This window comes from Canis lupus, chromosome 37 (assembly GCF_011100685.1).
Source record: "Canis lupus familiaris isolate Mischka breed German Shepherd chromosome 37, alternate assembly UU_Cfam_GSD_1.0, whole genome shotgun sequence".
NCBI lineage: Eukaryota > Metazoa > Chordata > Mammalia > Carnivora > Canidae > Canis > Canis lupus.
The window spans coordinates 6,348,872-6,367,839 of NC_049258.1; the positions used below are offsets into that span (position 1 = coordinate 6,348,872).

General features: G+C 34.8%; 1 protein-coding gene across 2 annotated transcripts in view; it reads right to left on the reverse strand.

The window, feature by feature from the left end:
* The window catches only part of PGAP1 (post-GPI attachment to proteins inositol deacylase 1), a 68,957-nt gene that overhangs the window by 39,881 nt on the left and 10,108 nt on the right, over nucleotides 1–18,968 (reverse strand). For both annotated transcript variants that reach the window (XM_038585232.1, XM_038585231.1), the window contains exons 3-7: nucleotides 17,080–17,255; nucleotides 9,371–9,542; nucleotides 6,059–6,216; nucleotides 3,365–3,417; nucleotides 2,484–2,550 (exon numbers count right to left, since the gene is read on the reverse strand). In XM_038585232.1, coding sequence (XP_038441160.1) covers nucleotides 2,484–2,550; nucleotides 3,365–3,417; nucleotides 6,059–6,216; nucleotides 9,371–9,542; nucleotides 17,080–17,255 — 626 coding nt within the window. The remainder of the gene's footprint in view (nucleotides 1–2,483; nucleotides 2,551–3,364; nucleotides 3,418–6,058; nucleotides 6,217–9,370; nucleotides 9,543–17,079; nucleotides 17,256–18,968) is intronic.

Below are 18,968 nucleotides of genomic sequence, written 5' to 3' on the forward strand. Positions count from 1 at the left end.
AACTGAAGACTGTTATATACATCAACTTTTTCAGAGAACTGTTTGAAACCTTCACTACCCTGACTGCCTTCCCTGGATAAACTCAAGTTTGTTAATGTCCTCCTTATAATACAACATCCAACATAGAATATAGTTCTTTAGATAATTGTGTAACTATGGTAGAGAGCAGTAGATATTTTATCTTCATTGATGCAGACTCAATACTTCAATCAACTCAATCTAATATAAAACTAGTGTTGATTTTTTTTAAAGCAGCCACATCTGTTTGCAATCAACTGAAAGTAATTGGTCTTTTTGCCAACATTTCAGTTAACTCAGGACTCTCCCATCCTTACTCTCTATGGACTCTATCCACTCGTAAGTTTCCAGCTATGTGTTTTATGCTGATAACCATCAGAAATTATTCTTTAGGGATCCCTGGGTGGCGCAGCGGTTTGGCGCCTGCCTTTGGCCCAGGGCGCGGTCCTGGAGACCCAGGATTGAATCCCACATCAGGCTCCCGGTGCATGGAGCCTGCTTCTCCCTCTGCCTATGTCTCTGCCTCTCTCTCTCTCTCTCTCTATCATAAATTAAAAAAAAAATTATTCTTTAATTCTGATTCCTTTGTACCACATGTTTGGGACTAATTATGCTTTGAGTTGTGGTTTCCCTGTATATATGTTTGCTTCTCTTCTTAATATCTTCTTGAGGAATAGCAATCATATCCTAATTTTTTATTGTCTAATGTTTAGACCAGCCCATTATATATAGTGACTTTGTGAAACAGAACTCAGTTTCATATTTTGATTCTGAGCAATATTAGTTACCAAAAATTTCTCATTTGTCCCTTAAAATGTGTCTGTAAAATACTTATCTATCCAGAATTATAATTTATTATAGATTAGTATTAAAAATTTTATCTCAGGATTTAATGGAAAACAAGATTTATTAAAATTAGTTTTATGTAGTGTGTCAACTATACAAAAAAATTAGTTTTATGTATAATTTTAAAAATATATACCTGTCTGTGATAGTACTCACAGACTGAAATGGGCTTTTTCCTAAGCCTACCAAATGTCATTCCAAATACAACTGCTCTTGGAATTTTAATAGATTCTACTACTATATCTAGTTGCATTCTCTCAAACTAACTAAAAAACATTAGCCATAGTTAAGGCTCACAAAACAAGGTTGAAAAACTGAAAAATGCATTCCATGACCAACATAGTGTTAATTCTATAAAGCTGATTTACTTTAATCACTATACTAACTTAAATAAGTATCTTATGGCTTAAAATGTGATAACACACAATTTGGGTTTCTCTCTTTTTTTTGGGGGGGGTGTCTCTGTTTTATTGTATTCTTCAGGAGAGAGATAAGTATCTATGATTCTAATAGTAATTCTGCAGCTTCTTGAAGGGTTTAAGGAAAAAACACAAACACTACCCCACTTCCAAGAGACAAAAAGTCCTATAGGAGCAAAGTTCTAAGACACAATAAGGAAAGCATTACCTAGAGACCTATTGAGAAAGAGGCCACACATACTAGTCTCTCAAAGAACTGGAGCCTTCAAGGGAAAGAATCCAAAAATATCTGAGCTAAATACTTTCCCATAATGAAGAAAATTACCTAATACATAAGGAACTTTTTCTCCAAAGGGAGAAGCCACAGCCACAGTTCCCAAAACAGGTTTCTATGAAACAGAGAAGGACTACAAGATGTCCTAAGGTTAAAAAAAAAAAAAATGTTGCTTAAGATGAAAAAGAAAATCTGTTCCCAATTCACAGAGAGATTTAAGTTCATGGATAGAATTCCTTAAATTTTGTTTAAATCCTTAATGCTCATACTATATATCTGCTGGAAGACAAGAAAGAGATGAAAAAGTAATATGATGTTCCATAAATGGCACTAGGATTTCCGGTGTCCTGCTGCTAATTGAACAACTTGGAAAATCACTGGTTTGTGCTGTTTATAAGTGAAATCTCATTACAGGAAACATTCAGCTACTAAAAATACATATTTTAAGTTCTGATGAGCTTGGGTTAGTCAATGAATGAAGACATCTGACCTTACCAGAAAGGTAAAGATGCTTTTTAAAAAATAAATTTAAACAAAAATGTCTAATAAGGTAGATCATGAAGTTTAGAACATATTACTAAAAAAAAAAAAAAGGATAAAATAGTTTGCAGTAAGGATTTTCCTTAAGTTAAATAAAAGTTAAAAGGATATATATCAAATTTTAAACAAGTAAAGGGGAATAATTGGGGGAAGATTTAGCATATCTTTTCACTTTTTCATTTTCATTGCATTCTATTAATTACTAATAGTGATCAAAGTATTATCAGATAAAAATATATTTCTAATTTGAAACTAAGTGTATATTGATATATTATATCAATATATAAAAAGCTTCTACTTTTATGAAAATAAAAAGTATTAAATCCATTCCGCTGTAACAAAAGCTTTTACTTTACTGAAGTAACTTTTAGCTTAAAAATACATACTTGTTTAGTATCAGCATCAATAAGATCAAAGAATGCTCGAATTGTAGTCAACTGTAATTGTTTACACCTAAAGAATAAAATGTTATAAATGAAACTTTTAAAAAATACATACTTTTCATACAAATATGCATAATTCTATTACTTAATGGAATAAGTGAGTTTATTGCTCTAAACTCTAAAAGTATTTAAGAAATCATTATTATTAAACATGTACCTTAAAGTCATAAACATAAAAATAAAGCAAATTAAATCCTCCTAGATGTTTGACAATGGAACTATCAGGGTTCTTCTATTTTTCCCAAGTCTCCTTGTCCATCCCAGCTATGGACAACTGTCTGCCCCATCTTTGTGTGTCTAAACTTGTGCTTCTTGCAGACACCACGGACTGCACGGCCAGAGGGAAGTGAAAAAAGAATATTTAAGCCAAAACACGTAGCAATAAGATACTGGGGTCTATGTATTTCTTGACCCTTATTTAATCTATTTATATTAAAGGTAAATCTAACTTCTACTTGGTTTTTCATGTGCTGTTCTACAAATAATTAATGCTATATTCACCAAGTCCCTGAGTTTGGTGATTGGCCAAGAGCTCAGAAGGTGCTATCACAAATACCTTTGATTCTGCCCAACTATGACAAACTCTAAATAATTTTGATATTTGATTCTAGCTTCATTTGAGACTTATGCTAGTGGTTCCTTAAGAGGAAACTTGATCAACTAAGACCAAAATCCAAGGTCAGAGTTCTAAGCCCTTAAGTCTTATCTTTCTCCCAAATCTTTATTTATGAGTAAAGTACTAACACAAAGCTAACAAACCAATCAATGCACGGACGAGAAAAAAGGACCACCACAAACCACCAAAATAAGTTATATTAATTTACCACACAATGGAGAGGTGGTCTGTTGAGACCCACGTCTTAGGCACTGCTGAACTCTAAAAGAACAAGAAAAAAAATCCAACTTAAGAAAAGCACATTTGTTACTCTCCCAAGTTTGAAATTCTCATTAGCTAATATTTAGAAACACATAACATTAGTTTCAATATTTTATGATGCACAGACATATTTAAATGATACATTTTTAGAAAGGTGACCCAAAAATATTAAGGTAGTTCCTGCATAAAGTCATTGTCATTACTACTTAGTCAAGCTTAAATTATCCTTTAAAAATTATTAAAACATCCATCAATTCCTTACTGAAGTTTAATGTCTAACTCTTTATACTCTAGTAAGAGGTTGAATTTATGATTCTTTAATAAATTACAATTATCTTAGTAATTTTAGTTCTGACTAAGACTATCCCTGGTAAATTCTAAGATGTTACTTCTTAATCAGGCGTGCCTGAGAAATACTCAGACTTGGAGAGATTTTTCAAAATAAATATGCCTGATCACAATTCCAGAGCTATCAAATCAGATTTTTTTTTTAAGAGAGAGGGAGAGAATCTTAAGCATGCTCCACATCCAGCATGGAGTCTGACATGGGGTTGGATCTCATGATCTGAGATCATGACCTGAGCCGAAATCAAGAGTTAGCCACTTAAAAGACTGAGCCACCCAGGTGCCCCCATATCAGACTCTTACAAGTATGGTCCAGAGATACTTAATTTGAAAAAATCCCTAGATTAGGATATATACTACTAGTTAGAGACATAACAGCACAAAGCTCCTTAAAAAGACAACAGTTTGAAGAAGACTACCTAACAATGGCACAGCACCCTTCAAGAACTGGAGATTCCTTTTTATACCAGACAATGACTTTCTTATGAATAGCATCTTAAAACAGGAAACATTAAGTAAATCTGGTATTTTTCACAGCATCTCTCTCTGCATTCAAGAAAGGGTTGCTTACTGGGAGCCTGGGTCCCTTAACAGAACTCCTTCAAAAACCACCCACCAACTTAAATACATACCTAGGGCGGGTATAGAAACAAAATGTTTAGGTGCCATTATCTGTATGACTGTGTATTACAGCAGTTCAGCCTAACTTACTAATAACTAATATGATCAAGATCTCTAACTTAATTTTTTCTAGTCCCAATGAATATAAATGCCAATTAACTATTCTTGAAATAATCACTAAAAAATTGTTAGTTCTTAATTATTTTTTTAAAGTAACATACATGTAGATATATGAAAGATTACAAGCTAATTGGGGGCTAAAATACTAAATAAAATTCAGACAATAACCAGGTTTGAGAAAATTCCATTAAGAGGTAAAATATTTTCATTAGAGATGCAGAAATACAAGCTGCCTTAAAAGCAAGCATATAAGCACATAAGCACATAAGCACATGCGCGCGCGCGCGCACGCGCACACACACACACACACACACACACAATTAAAGAAACCAAAGCTTTTTAAAAGATAGGCTGCAGGAAGGGACATCAATATAGCAACGTGCTCCAGGCCAAGTCTAGGAAATAATTACATCTAACTTTATATGACTAAAATATCTGTTTATTAGAGTTGATATTTAGTGTTTTGAAGACTTCCAGCAAATATCTGCCCCAAATATTTAACATAAAATAAAAAGATTCATATCAATATTATGAGGTTTCAGAGATTTACCAATTTAGTTTCAAAGCTATTATGGTTATATCACAACTCCTCTCGTAATAAGAAAATGGTGGGTAATAGCACAAAGACTTAATAATTTTGATTCTATGTGTGGCAAGCATTCAATAATAATTTTTTAATAGATGAAAAGTAATCTAAGGTGGGGAAATCGATGAACCAAGCAAGGGACTATTTATGAAGAGAACAACCATGAATCAAAGCACTATCTCCTAAAAATTAGAAGGAGCTCTGGATTTTTCTTAGAAATTAAGTTATATTTGGAGATGACATGTAGTATACACATGTATACATACCACATAAAATATCTACATACTGCATAGAGTTAAAAAGTTAAGATCTTAACTGGAGACTTAAAGATCAAAACTATAAGAAATAACATAAGTCCTAAAAGGAAACTTGAACTCACTTTACAAAGGCTATGTATCCCAGTTAAAGACCAAATACTTGATATCCTAGCAGGGAAGAATAATTAGCAAATTCATCAATCAGGGTTCTATTATACTATCATAGCTAATTTTTAAATTTTAAAATTGGTAAACACAACTTAAGTTGAGATCCAGAGTCATACATTCAATAAAATTTAAGTTTAGCATTCAAGAGTTTGATATTCCATTTCTACTGCATATAGCACTCAGATACAAGGGGCCCTTGGACTTCAGTCCACACTTTCTTTTAGTTAAAACTCTGATTGATGGGTAGGTACTTATTTTAAACAAGGAACAATTATTCATAAGAGTCATTTTCATAAATAAGTCATTTTCACAAACTTTCTAAGATCCTTTTCACTTTCTGTGGACATAAGCACCCATGCATCTATGCCTTCCCAACATATTCATATTCATATTCATTCTTTCATATTTTCTCTCATACATGTGCACATAAATAAATAGCACTACACCAACTCAGTAGTCACTTTCAAACAACTACATGTTTCTCCTTTCATACCCTACTGTATCTAACCTGCTACTATTTCAGTAGAAGCTTAAAAAAGATTACCACAACGGATAAGGCACTGGTATGATGGCTTAATTTTGGTAGAAAAGTCAGTCCTGAACGAACTTGGTAATCCCGGAATCCTCCAGCTACAGAAAGCGTGGTAAAATTAATGTGTCTAGCATTCAGAATCCAATAGTTGTTTACAGTCACATAAAAATCTGGTAGGAAATAAAGGCACACATTAAAAATTAGTAGTCGTTCCCTGTAACAATAAGGTATGATACTAATATTAAACTGAATTTCTATTTAAGCCATACTGAATGGTTAGAACAATGTTATTCACATTTCTCTATTCTGAGTAAAATCAGTATCTTTACACATAGTCTGTTTTCCCATTAAATAAGACTACAAATACTAAGAGCTACTGAAGGGATCAATAAAGAAAAAAAGACATGCAAACTTTATTAGCTTTCATAAGCCCAGATGCAAACAGGTCTGTACATCTTACGAAGATGCTGCTAAATCATGAGCTATACAGTATACCAAGTAGAAACTCCTAAAATTCTTCCAAAGATACAAGTTCACTATGCTAAAGAATTGTAGATCTTTCTACTCATGGCACTGTGAGAGCTAAGCAGCTTTCTACTATGGCCAGCCACTATTGAAATACTATTTAAGTTTTTAAATTACAATCACAGGACAATCACAATCACTTTTGTCTTGGGACTCAATGCTGCTGTGGAAAATCTAAGGGTTAAGAAGGTTCTACGCATTTAGAGTAACAAGTAGCTCAACAGGAACAATCTGCAATTTTTCCATTTTATCTATGGAAGATGAGAAAAAATAGCGTCAAAGATCTGAGATGGGGGCAGAGGAGTTCTTACTTCCTCTTCCAAATTATCAAACTTTAATGTAATCAAATCCTGGCATTTGATCCCATTGAAGGCTTCAAATATTTCGGAACAGCAAACTCCTCCCATTAAAGATCTCAGTAGTATTTACTTAGAATGTGACTAAGCAGATCCATTCCTAACATCTGCAGGTCCTGGGACAAGAGTATCAATGGGGTACATAGGCCTCATGCCTAAATATTTAAAAGTAAAAATTCCAGATAACAAACTGTTAAATCTATTGTCTCTGCCTACCTTAACAAATATATCATCAAAATAAACTGGAAGGCCAAGTTCAAATTACAAACTCCAGGACATCTCAGAGATGGACACTAGATTATGACAGCACAGGAAGGACAGATCTCTGACCCATCAGTGTACTATCGTTTCTTCCCATCCCAACCTCATCCTGCACTATAAGGTACAAGATATCCAAGCTCTATCTGTACCTCATGCAGAGTCATCCCTTAGCCACAACTCAAACTTACTTACATCCCTGCCCTCAGGACAGATTCACACATGCCAGGGAAGAAAAGTCTGAAGGCCTGGTTACCTAGATGATCTATCCAGAAGTAAAAGCACAGCCTGCATGTGGGGAGGAAGGCTGCTGGGCTTATATACTCCTCATCATATGGAGAATAACAATGCCAGACAGAGCAGGGCCCTCTAAAGTCCAGAGCCCAGTGCAGTTTCCTTTCTTCTATTTAAGGCAGTATTTCCATCAAGGAATGTACTTCTGAAGGTCATACAGGTCTTCTAAAAACCTAAGATCTTCCACTCTTTGAACTTTTGTTTTTTCACTCTAATTCTGGCTTAATGAAATATGAAATATATACAGAATAAATAATAAAGAGGCTTGCTAATTATTTTTTTAAGATTTATTTATTTATTTATTTATGAATGATAGACAGAGAGAGAGAGAGAGAGGGAGACAGAGACACAGGAGGAGGGAAAAGCAGGCTCCATGCCGGGAGCCCGACGTGGGACTCGATCCCGGGACTCCAGGATCATGCCCTGGGCCAAAGGCAGGCGCTAAACCACTGAGCCACTCAGGGATCCCCGAGGCTTGCTAATTACAGAGAGGCAACCTAACCCTAAGAATTACTTTCAGCTTGAACCTTTTAGAGACAGACCATTGCTACTCTTCAAAAACAATAAAATCAGATTCTTTTGAAAGCTCTTTCCTCAAAGAGTTTTTAAAGATATATTATGAGTAATTCTAATTTACCATACATGGTTCATCCATATAAAATGTAATAAAGAAAGTTCTTGATTGTGATGACAAGTATTATGATTTGTCTATGCCTATGATTTTTTCCCCCTAAATCTGTAAGTCATTTGTAATTATTAGAATTAGTAAAGCAAGTTTAAGCAACTTCACTGAAACTAAAATTTTTTACTGAAGGATTTCTACAGGCAAAATTTTAAGTTTAATAAGGAAAAAAATTAAACTTCACTGTAGGTACCATCGGGCCAGATATTCCAGCAAATAAATTACTCCTTGATAATGTTATGTTAAAATGGGTGCTTTGGTTTGATGTCACTGAGGTATATTTCTCATTTTCATCAAAATTAAGATAATGCAAATTTTGATAGAGTAAGAAATGGTATAAATTTACTGATCAGGAAAAAAGAATTCCTTGTTTTCAAAACTTTCTTCTATCCTACAATATTCCAATAAACTGTGAAGATAATACCTGACTTTCTCTAAACATGCAGATAATAATGGAACCTACTTCAAAGGACTGCTCTAAGCATCAAGTGAAATAATTATACATCATGTAAAGTCCTTAATACAATGTCCAACATATAGTAATAAGTATTAGCAATTTTATCTCATCATATAAAGTGCTGGCAGATCTATTCATTTTTACTGTTTTACTTAAATATAAGCTTATTTTAAATAGAGTACTGGAAGAGTTAACAAAACACGGAGAGTTTAAACATATTTTAAGAGACAGAGTCACCCCCCAAGTAACTAAACTGATGCCCAAGTGTCTAGAGATTATAAAACACATGCTCTCCATGGTAAGGCACTATGGACAGGGAAAATAGTAATAAGTATTAGCAATTTTATCTCACCATATAAAGTGCTGGCAGATCTATTCATTTTTATTGTTTTACTTAAACATAAGCTTATTTTAAATAGAGTACTGGAAGAGTTAACAAAACACGGAGAGTTTAAACATATTTTAAGAGACAGAGTCACCCCCCAAATAACTAAATTGATGCCCAAGTGTCTAGAGATTATAAAACACATGCTCTCCATGGTAAGACACTATGGACAGGGAAAACTAATAGCAGTTTCATTAGCCTAAGTTGAAAGTCCCAAAGATGCTCAGAAATGGAGGTGTTAATTTGAAACTGAGCTGCTTGCTTCACACATGGATAAATCTGCAGCACATTCAAAGAAGTAGGTGTGAGGATTGGTTTAATCCTAAGAAACGGGGAGGTCAGTTAGTGTTTATGTAATAGTACTAACCTGTTATGAAACGGTCTAATGGCATCACAGGAGCAACATGAGGGGTGGCTTGTGTAATAAGAAGATTTATCAGATCTTGTTTAAAATTTTTCAATGTAAGCAATGCTCTTGCAACAAGACCACCCATAGAATGACCAATTATTGCCACACTTTTTGGAGCAAATTCTTGACCCTGTATAAAAAAAAAATCACCAAGGCATAATGAAGTCTTAGCATCATAACAAAAAACACTAACTACTTCCCTCTAAATATGAGCTACTTTATAGGAAAAAGAAAATTAAACTATGTATATAACCTTGCATAAGACAGAGAAATACATTTTCATTTACTCATAATTAGTATATATATACTATTTTGTATTCTGCCAAATATTTTTAATAGTTATGCTTTGGTCTGAACCCAAATCAGAACACTTGGTCTAGTATATCATGAAGCTGTTTCAAAAGATAGAAATGGAAGGAAAGAAAAAAGAAAGAGAAAGAAAGAAAGAAAGAAGAAAAGAAAAGAAAGAACGAGCCAAACCCTCCATAACTGCTCTGAAACCCATCCCCTTTGGCCTTCTCTAATACATGGTTCCAGCAATTCTCACTTTTTTCTTGCATTGTTGTTTCTTCCTCTCTTACCAGGTCATTCTTGGTAGTATATAAATATAATTCTATTCTCCCTTAAAAAAATCAGAAACTCTTTTTACTCCCACTTTGCCCTTAGTGACCATATCTTTCTCTACATATCTATAGCATAATTCATCAAAAATCTGCCTATACAGTACATGCTGTCTCCGATTTCTCAACTTCCATATGCTTAAACTCATTCCAATCAGGCTTTTGCCTCAACACTACTCCAAAACTGTTATCAAGGCACCAAGAAATCTAATGGCCAAATCTCAATCCTTATCTTACTTGAGCAGCAGGATTTGACATTAGATTACTTCTTCCTCTTTGAAATGATGTATTTCGTTTCCCTGACAACATACTCTCCTGGTTCCTCTTACTTTACTGGCTGCTCCTTTTTAGTTTCTTGCTATTTCCTTCTCATCTCTCCTAATCTCTTAATATGGGAATGACTCAGGCCTCAGTCCTTCAGTTTCTTCTTTTGTATCTTGACTCCTTAATGATCTCTTCCAGTCTCATGGCTTTAAATACACCCATATCCTGTCAATCCTCAAGTTATTATCTCCAGACTGGCCCTCTTCTCTTGAACTTTCATCTTAAACTTCAACTGCATATTAACTACACTTGGGATATCTAACATGCATCTCAAATAAATCTATCTAAAACTTTTTTTTAAAAAGTAGGTTCCATGCCCAACATGTGGCATGAATTCATGACCCTGAGATCAAGAGTCACATGCTCTACCTACTGAGCGAGTCAGGCACCCCTAAAACTTAACTCTTTTTTTTTTTTTTTTAACATTTTTAAAATTTATTTATGATATCATACAGAGAGAGAGAGAGGCAGAGACACAACAGGCAGAGGGAGAAGCAGGCTCCATGCACCGGGAGCCTGATGTCGGATTCGATCCCGGGTCCCCAGGATCGCGCCCTGGGCCAAAGGCAGGCGCCAAACCGCTGCACCACCCAGGGATCCCCTAAAACTTAACTCTTAATCTCCTCCAAATCTGTCCCTCATACATTTCCGCCCCCCCCCCCAACTTACTTAATGGCATTTCAATACCTCTAGTTGTTCAGCCAAAAACTTGGGTCATCCTCAATTCTTTTCGTTTCACGTTGCCCTTCCATATCTGATCTGCCAACAAATCTTGCTGCCTTTAAGGTTTATACCAATCTGACCATTTCTTAACACCTCCAATGCTACCAACTTGATCAAACCACCATTATTTCTTGCCTGAATTACTGCAATAGCCTAACTGGTCTCTTTATTTCCACTTTTATGTCCCTTTAGTTTAACCTCGAAACCACACAGAATACTGTTAAAACCTAAATCAGAACATGTCATTCATTTGCTCAAAAATCTCAGCAATGGCTTTCCGTATCACTTCAAATAAAAGCTAAAATTCTTAAAATTGCCTACAAGGCTCTATAATTTGCCCTCCCTTCAACTTTTCCTTTCCTAACATATTATATCTGCTCCAGCCAGTAGTTTACTGTTCTTTTTTGTTTGTTTGTTTTCTCCAAGAGAGCACACGTGTGCTTACCTCGTATATTTGTTACCTCTGTCTGGAGTACTCTTTTCCTAGATACCTTCATGTTCTTTAATTTTTATCAAACCGTCTGCTTCTTAGCAGAGGTCTCGTTGGTCATCCCTCTTTCTTCTCTTTTCTTTTCTTTCTTTCTTTTAAAGATTTATTTATTTATTTATGATAGACATAGACATAAAGAGGCAGAGGAGGAGGGAGAAGCAGGCTCCATGCCGGGAGCCTGACATGGGACTCGATCCCGGGACAGGATCGCGCCCTGGGCCAAAGGCAGGCGCTAAACCGCTGAGCCACCCAGGGATCCCCGGTCATCCTTATTTATTTATTTATTTATTTATTTATTTATTTATTTATTTATTTAGATTTTATTTATTTATTCATGAGAGACAGACAGAGAGAGAGAGAGAGAGAGAGAGAGAGAGAGAGGCAGAGACACAAGCAGAGGGAGAAGCAGGCTCCATGCAGGGAGCCCGACATGGGACTCGATCCCGGGTCTCCAGGATCATACCCTGGGCTGAAGGCAGGCGCCAAACCGCTGAGCCACCCGGGCTCCCCCATCCTTATTTATAATTGTAGTCCTCTACCCTTTGCTCCCTATGTCCCTGTTTTATTTTTCTTCCTGTTATTTATCACTATATAAGATAGTATATACTTTTCTTATTTATGATGTTTACTATCTGCCTCTCCCCACTAGAACATATGGTCCATGAGGGCTTGGATTTGTTTATTCATTGGTATAATTGCAGGCAGATTGATGTGATGAATAAATGAGGTTTCTTCATCTATGTTCTCTCACTTTCCCACACTCAAATCCTATCCATTTAACAAGATTTAGTTGTCCTGAATTCCTATTGTACCCAGTTATAACAGGAATCTTGCTTTCTAAAAGCCTTAATTTAAAAGAAAGTTTATTAGTTCTATTGTAAATTTAATATGTAGTCACTAGGGAAAATATGAAAACAAAAAAAAACAGAAGGGAAAAGAACTATCTTAACACAATAAAGACATGATTATTTATTGTGAATGCCATTTAGGGAGACAAATCTCACTTCGTAATCACATCGTATTTATCTTATCCAATAAATCTGGCTTGTCTCTGCCTATAATATTCAGTACAGACTTAAGCTCAAAAAATACTTGCTATTGAAATAACTTTCAAATGCTGGCTAATGCAAAGATTTCATTTTCAAGATGCATAGGAATATCACACTGCCTGGATTACTATAGCTACACAGTTAAATCTTCAAATCAGGCAGTGTAGGTTCCCCAATTTTGTTCTTTTTCAAGATAGTTTGGCTTTTTTCAGGTACTTTGCATTTCCACCTAAGTTTCTCAGTTTAAAACAAAACAAAACAAAACAAAACAGGGCAGCCCCGGTGGCGCAGCGGTTTAGCGCCGCCTGCAGCCCAGGGCGTGATCCTGGAGACCCTGTTTCGAGTCCCATGTCAGGCTCTGTATGATGCCTGCTTCTCCCTCTGCCTGTGTCTCTGCCTCTCTCTCTGTCTCTATGAATAAATAAATAAAATCTTAAAAAAAAAACCACCCTCTGGTATTTTGATTTGTAGTGCATTAAATCTACTGCTTAATTTGGAAAGAATTCATATGTTCTTTTTAAAGATTTTTTTAATTAATTAATTTATTAATTTATTTATTTCCTTTCAGCAAGTTTTGCAGTTTTCAATGTACAGATCTTGCATATCTTTCACTAAATTTATCCATAAGAATTGCATTTTTAATACTACTGTAAATACATTTTAAAATTTCAAAAAAATAAATAAATAAATAAAATTTCACTTTCCATTATTCGTTCACTGATTTTTGAATATTGACCATTTTCCTGTGATCTGGGTAAATTCACTTATGAATTCAATAATTTTTTTGTATATTCCTTTAAATAGTTCTTAAGATTTTATTTATTTATTTGACAGAGAGAAAGAGCAAGAGAGCACAAGCATGAGGAGAGGCAGAGGGAGAAGGAGGAGCAGGTTCCCTATTAAGCAGGGAGCCCAACTCTGGGCTCCATCTCAGGACCACCTGAGCCAAAGGCAGACACTTAACCAGCTGAACCAAGTCGGTGCCTCTAAATGTTTCTGTATATTTACGTCATTTGTGAATATAGACAGTTTTAATGCTTCCTTTTTGATCTTTATTAATTTTATTTCTTTTTCTGGTCTTACTGCACCAGCTAGGTGCAGAAATAGAAGCTGAAAAATGGAAAAAAGAAAACTACCTGGCATAAAACATAAATGGCACTTACTGATTTTGTTTTGTTTTTTGGGATTTTTAAGAGATTTTATTTATTTATTTGAGGAGAGAAAAAGAGAGAGAGAGAGAGAGCACGAGCAGGAGGGAGGAGCAAAGGGAGAGGGAGAAGCAGACTCCCCTGTGAGAAGGGAGCCCAACTCAGTGCTTAATCCCAGCATCCTAGGATCATGACCTGAGCCTAAGACAGACACTTGACTTGAGTCACCCAAGCATCCCTGAAGGCATTTATTGTGAATAACATGGAAATTCCATTTTGTGATTACATCTTATTTATCTTACCAATAAATACCTTATCAAATACAGAAATAGTTCTTAAACCTGTTTCTATACCTAATGCGCTATTTTTTTTCTTAAATCATGAATGGGTGCTGAATGTATCTGAATAAGTTTTATCTATTGAGATGATCCTAGATAAATTATATTGATTGATACTTGAATATTAAACCAAATTTGCATTCTTCGGATAAATCCTATGTAGTCATATTATACTTTAAAATATTGCTGGGTTTGATAGTCTAGTTGCTTGTTGAGTATCTTACATCTATATTCATGAGGAATACTAGGTCTCTATTTTCCTTTCAAACAATGTCAATATCTGATATTGATAATCAGGGTTTGCAGGTTTCTTAAAATGAACTAAATGTATTATTTCTTCCTCTATTTTCTTAGTTTGTATAAGATGGGTATTATTTTTTCCTTAAATGTGTCACAGAATTCACCATTGAAGTCATTTAGCTCCAGTTTTCTTGGCAGTAAGATTTTTAATTACAAACAACAAATTTTAAACAGATGTAAGGCTAGACAGACATTTTGTTTCTCCTTGTGTCTATTTTGTAATTTATATTTCAAGGGATTTGAGAATTTCATCTGAGTCCTCAAATGTATTGGCGTAATGTTGTTCATAATAATCCTTTAATAACTTCTTAGTATCTGTAGGCTCTAGAAATTTCCCTTCTTTCATTCCTAATATTGTTAATTTGTATTCCCCTCCTTTTTTTCCTCAATCAATGTAGATATGGGTTTATCAATTTTTAGATCTTCTAGAAGAATCAGTAATTGGTATCATTTTTTTCTCACTAATGTTTGTCTATACTGTTTCCTCGATTTCCATTCTCAGCTTTATTGTTTCCTTACATGTACTCTGAGTTTACTTTGTTCTTTCTCTAAGCTTATGTTGAAAGGCTGGGTTATTGTTTTTAAACCTTGTTCTTTTCTAATGTAAATATTTAAGACTACAGTATTTCTTTTAACTACTTTAACCGTACAAATTAACTACTTTAATCTTACAAATTCTGATGATGCATTTTCATTTTCATTTTTTTCGAGTTTTTATTTAGATTCTAGTTAATATATAGAATAATACTGGTTTCAGGAATATAATGTAGTGATTCATCATTTACATGTAATACCCAGTGCTCATCACAACAAGTCCCATTTGGCCCATCCCCACCTCCCTCCCTCCCTCCATCAACCCTGTTTGTTCTTATAGCTAGAGTCTTTTATGGTTTGCTTCTTTTTTTCTCCCCCTACCCGAATGTTCATCTGTTTTGTCTCTTAAATTGCACATATAAGTGAAATCACATAATACTTGTCTTTCTCTGACTTATTTTGCTTGGTATAAACCACGCCAGTTCCATCTGCATTGTTGCAAATGGCACGATTTCATTCTTTTTGATGGCTGAGCAATATTCTGTTGTATGTATTACCACAAAAACCATAAACTTATAGTCATCAAGGCAGTTTGTCCCACAGGTTAAGACTCTTTCCTTTTCATCCTATCGTCCTATCTTCAAATTCACTGATCTCTTCTATAGTATTCAATCTGTTTGGAGCCTATCTGCTAAAATTTTCATTTCTTTTCTTTTCTTTCTTTTTTTTTTTTTTTAAGAGGCAGGGGAGGAGCAGAGAGTGAATCTTAAGCAGGTTCCACACCTAGCATAGAGCCCAACAAAGGGCTCAATCTTACAATCCTGAGATCATGACCTAAGCAGAAATCAAGAGTCAGACACTTAACTGACTGAGCTACCCAGACACCCCCTTAACCTTTCATATCTGATATATATTGTTTCAGTTCTAAATCGCCCTTTTTGCTCTTTTAATAGTTTCCATATCTCTGCTGAAATTCTCCATCTGTTCTCTTATGTGTATCCTTTACTTTAAATCCGTAACTTCAGTATTTTTGAGGCTTATAGTTAAGCATTAAAGTGGATCCCGGAAGAGCTCTTACGTTAGAGCTGGAGTAGCTCTATATTTAAATTGCATCCTTTCTGGGATCTCAAATGAATATCCAATGTGTTCTACTGGGTCTTTCTATTGTAGCTGATCCGAACTGCTATTTCCCAGCACATGTGACCTCTGGAATCTCAGTCAGGGCATAATTCTCCAGTAGCTTTCTTTTGCTAGGAGTTTCACTGTGGCATACCATGGAAGGCAATGGCTCACCTCAGTAGGTGGTATAGTAGTATTTTATCCCTGATACTGTTTAGAATTGTTGGCATAAAATGATTTTTAGAATGTTTTCCACTCTTAAAATTTCTCTAACAATATATATTGCCCCTTATTCCTTGCACCTGAGGTAGACATACCCCACCACCTTCTCCCTGGTATGCTATTGCCTTGTAGCTTCTTGTCCCGTGCATATGTAGCACTGCGTTCAAAGTTGAAAGATACCAAATTTATAGAGCTTCTAGCTCTGCTTAGTCCTCCTCTTTCTCATATCCACCCACAAATCTAACAACTCCAGTAGCCCAAATTCTGATCTCGGCCTTCTTTGGCTCAGTTATATCAATGTACTCTTTTTGACCTCCACCTACTTACCCCATGGTCTGAGGAATGCTTTCAGGCACAAAATCAAAGCAATCATGAAGCTCACCTCACATATTTTCCTTTTTTCAGGGGTCATGGTCCTTTACTACTTGGTTGTCCAACATCTGAAAACATGTGCTTCAGATATTTTGACTATAGTTGCTTACGTATGGAAGTAGTTTACCCTAATACCAGTTATTCATAACAAGAAGCAGATATCCATACTAATGGTCTTTAGAAAATTCAGTGCACTTCTAATTTATAAAGTTAAAAAAAGATTTTCCCTTAAATTCATGTGAGGTTTCTTGTACATTCAATTTAAACTTCAAAACCATTGAGTTCAAAATAACAGACTCCCACCAAAAAAGAAAAAAAAAAACCTTTCTATCATCTTCAACTTCCAAATAAACAAATGATTTAAAATATGTTGAAAAATAAAAAACGCTAATAGGTGGTCACTATTGATTTGCATTCTTATTTCTTACCTTATAGAGTTTGAGAATTGTTTTAATGCATTCATGTACAAACTTGGTTTGTTTCTGAAGACTTCCACCATACAGTGCCACCAGTTCTTCATTGAAATTCACACTAAAGAAGTCAAAGTGGTACTTGAAGTCAATGTCTTCTGCTTTTCTAAGTGCAATAGAACCAAGAGAACGAACTGCAGAGAAAAAGTGCAAATTAAACAAAATTTTTGAAAGTTGCATCCATTCTTGCTTCAAAGTCTCTTAACAAGTAACTTTATCCCACACTCCAAACATAAACAACCTACTTCAGGTGACGTCCTTCAATAGTATCAATTTAGAAGAACAAACCATTGTTTGTATTGTATGTTTTGTGCCCTAAGTATTTTAAAATTTAAATTAAATAAAAAGTAAACAGGTCATTCATTCTTCACCTGCTTCCACTTCATTAGGGAAAATAGCTAAAGGGAGGGGAAGAATTTTTGATACAAAATGTTGGCCATCTGTATGAATAAATCACACTTTGGGATTTTAAGAATGAGAAAATTCCTACAAGAAATGTATGCTCATCACTTTACATATGTATGCTTGATTGGTCTTTTCCTTACACATGACATCCAATTCATCAGTAAATCCTATCATCCTCTACTTTCTAAATATATGCCCAATCAACGTTTCTCACCATTTCCAATGATGTCCTCCTAATCTAAACACCATCATCTCTTGCCTTAACTACTCCAATAGTTTCCTCACTGGTCTACCTGCTTCCACACTGTTTTAGGTTTTGCTCTGTAAACCATTTCACAGATTTTGTGAATTGATTGCATTAATGGCATTAAAAGTTGCAATGTATGGTTTAGCAAACAAAATACCTATTTGCCATTCCATTTTTCTAAACATATATAATTCACATACAACTTATGTGAAAGTGTACAGTTCAATGATTTTCATTATACTCACAAAATTCTACTAATCTAATCTAACTTCAGGCATCTTTAATTACTCCCAAAAGAAAAACCTACACTCATTAGTAGTCACTTCTCATTCCTCTTCTCCCAATTCCTGGAAAGTACTAATTTACTTTCTGTCCCTATGGATTTGCCTATTCTAGACATTTCTATAAATGGGATCATATATATGGCTTTCTATGACTGGCTTCTTTCTCTTAGAGTGTTTTCAAGATTCACCCACACTGTACCATGTAATTCATGGTATTCATGGAATTATCAGTTAATCCATTCCTTTTTATTATAGAAGCTTCCAGTGTGCAGTTTTATAATTTGACATCTGTATACACTACAAAGTGATCATCACCACAAATCTATTTATCATCTATTACCACACTGTTGGCTCCCTTCACTCATTTTCTCACTCCTAACACCCTTCCCCTCTGGTAACCATAGTCTGTTCTCTGTATCTAGGAGTTTGTTTTGTTTATTCTTTTTTTTCCTTTAAGATTCCACATATCAATGAAATCATATGGTATTTGTCTTTTTCTGATTTATTTCACTTAGCATAATACCCTCAAGGTCCATCCATGTGTAAATGGTCAAGTTTCATTTCTATTATTTCTTGTCTGATAGTAGCCATTCTGACAGGTGTGAGGTAAAAAGTAGTTTTGATTTACATTTCCCTAACAATTACTGATATTGAGTAACTTTTCATGTGCCTATTGGTGATCTGTATGTCTTCTTTGGAGCAATGTCCATTCAGATCCTTTGTCCATTTTGTCGTTATGTAAGTTCTTAATATATTTTGGATATATTTGGATATTGGATATTAACCCCCTGTTTATATGGTTTACAAATATCTCCCCCCATTGAGTAGGCTGCCTTTTCATTTTAATGGTTTCCTTTGCTGTGCAGAAGCTTTTTAGTTTGATGTAGTCCCATTTATTTATCTTTGCTTTT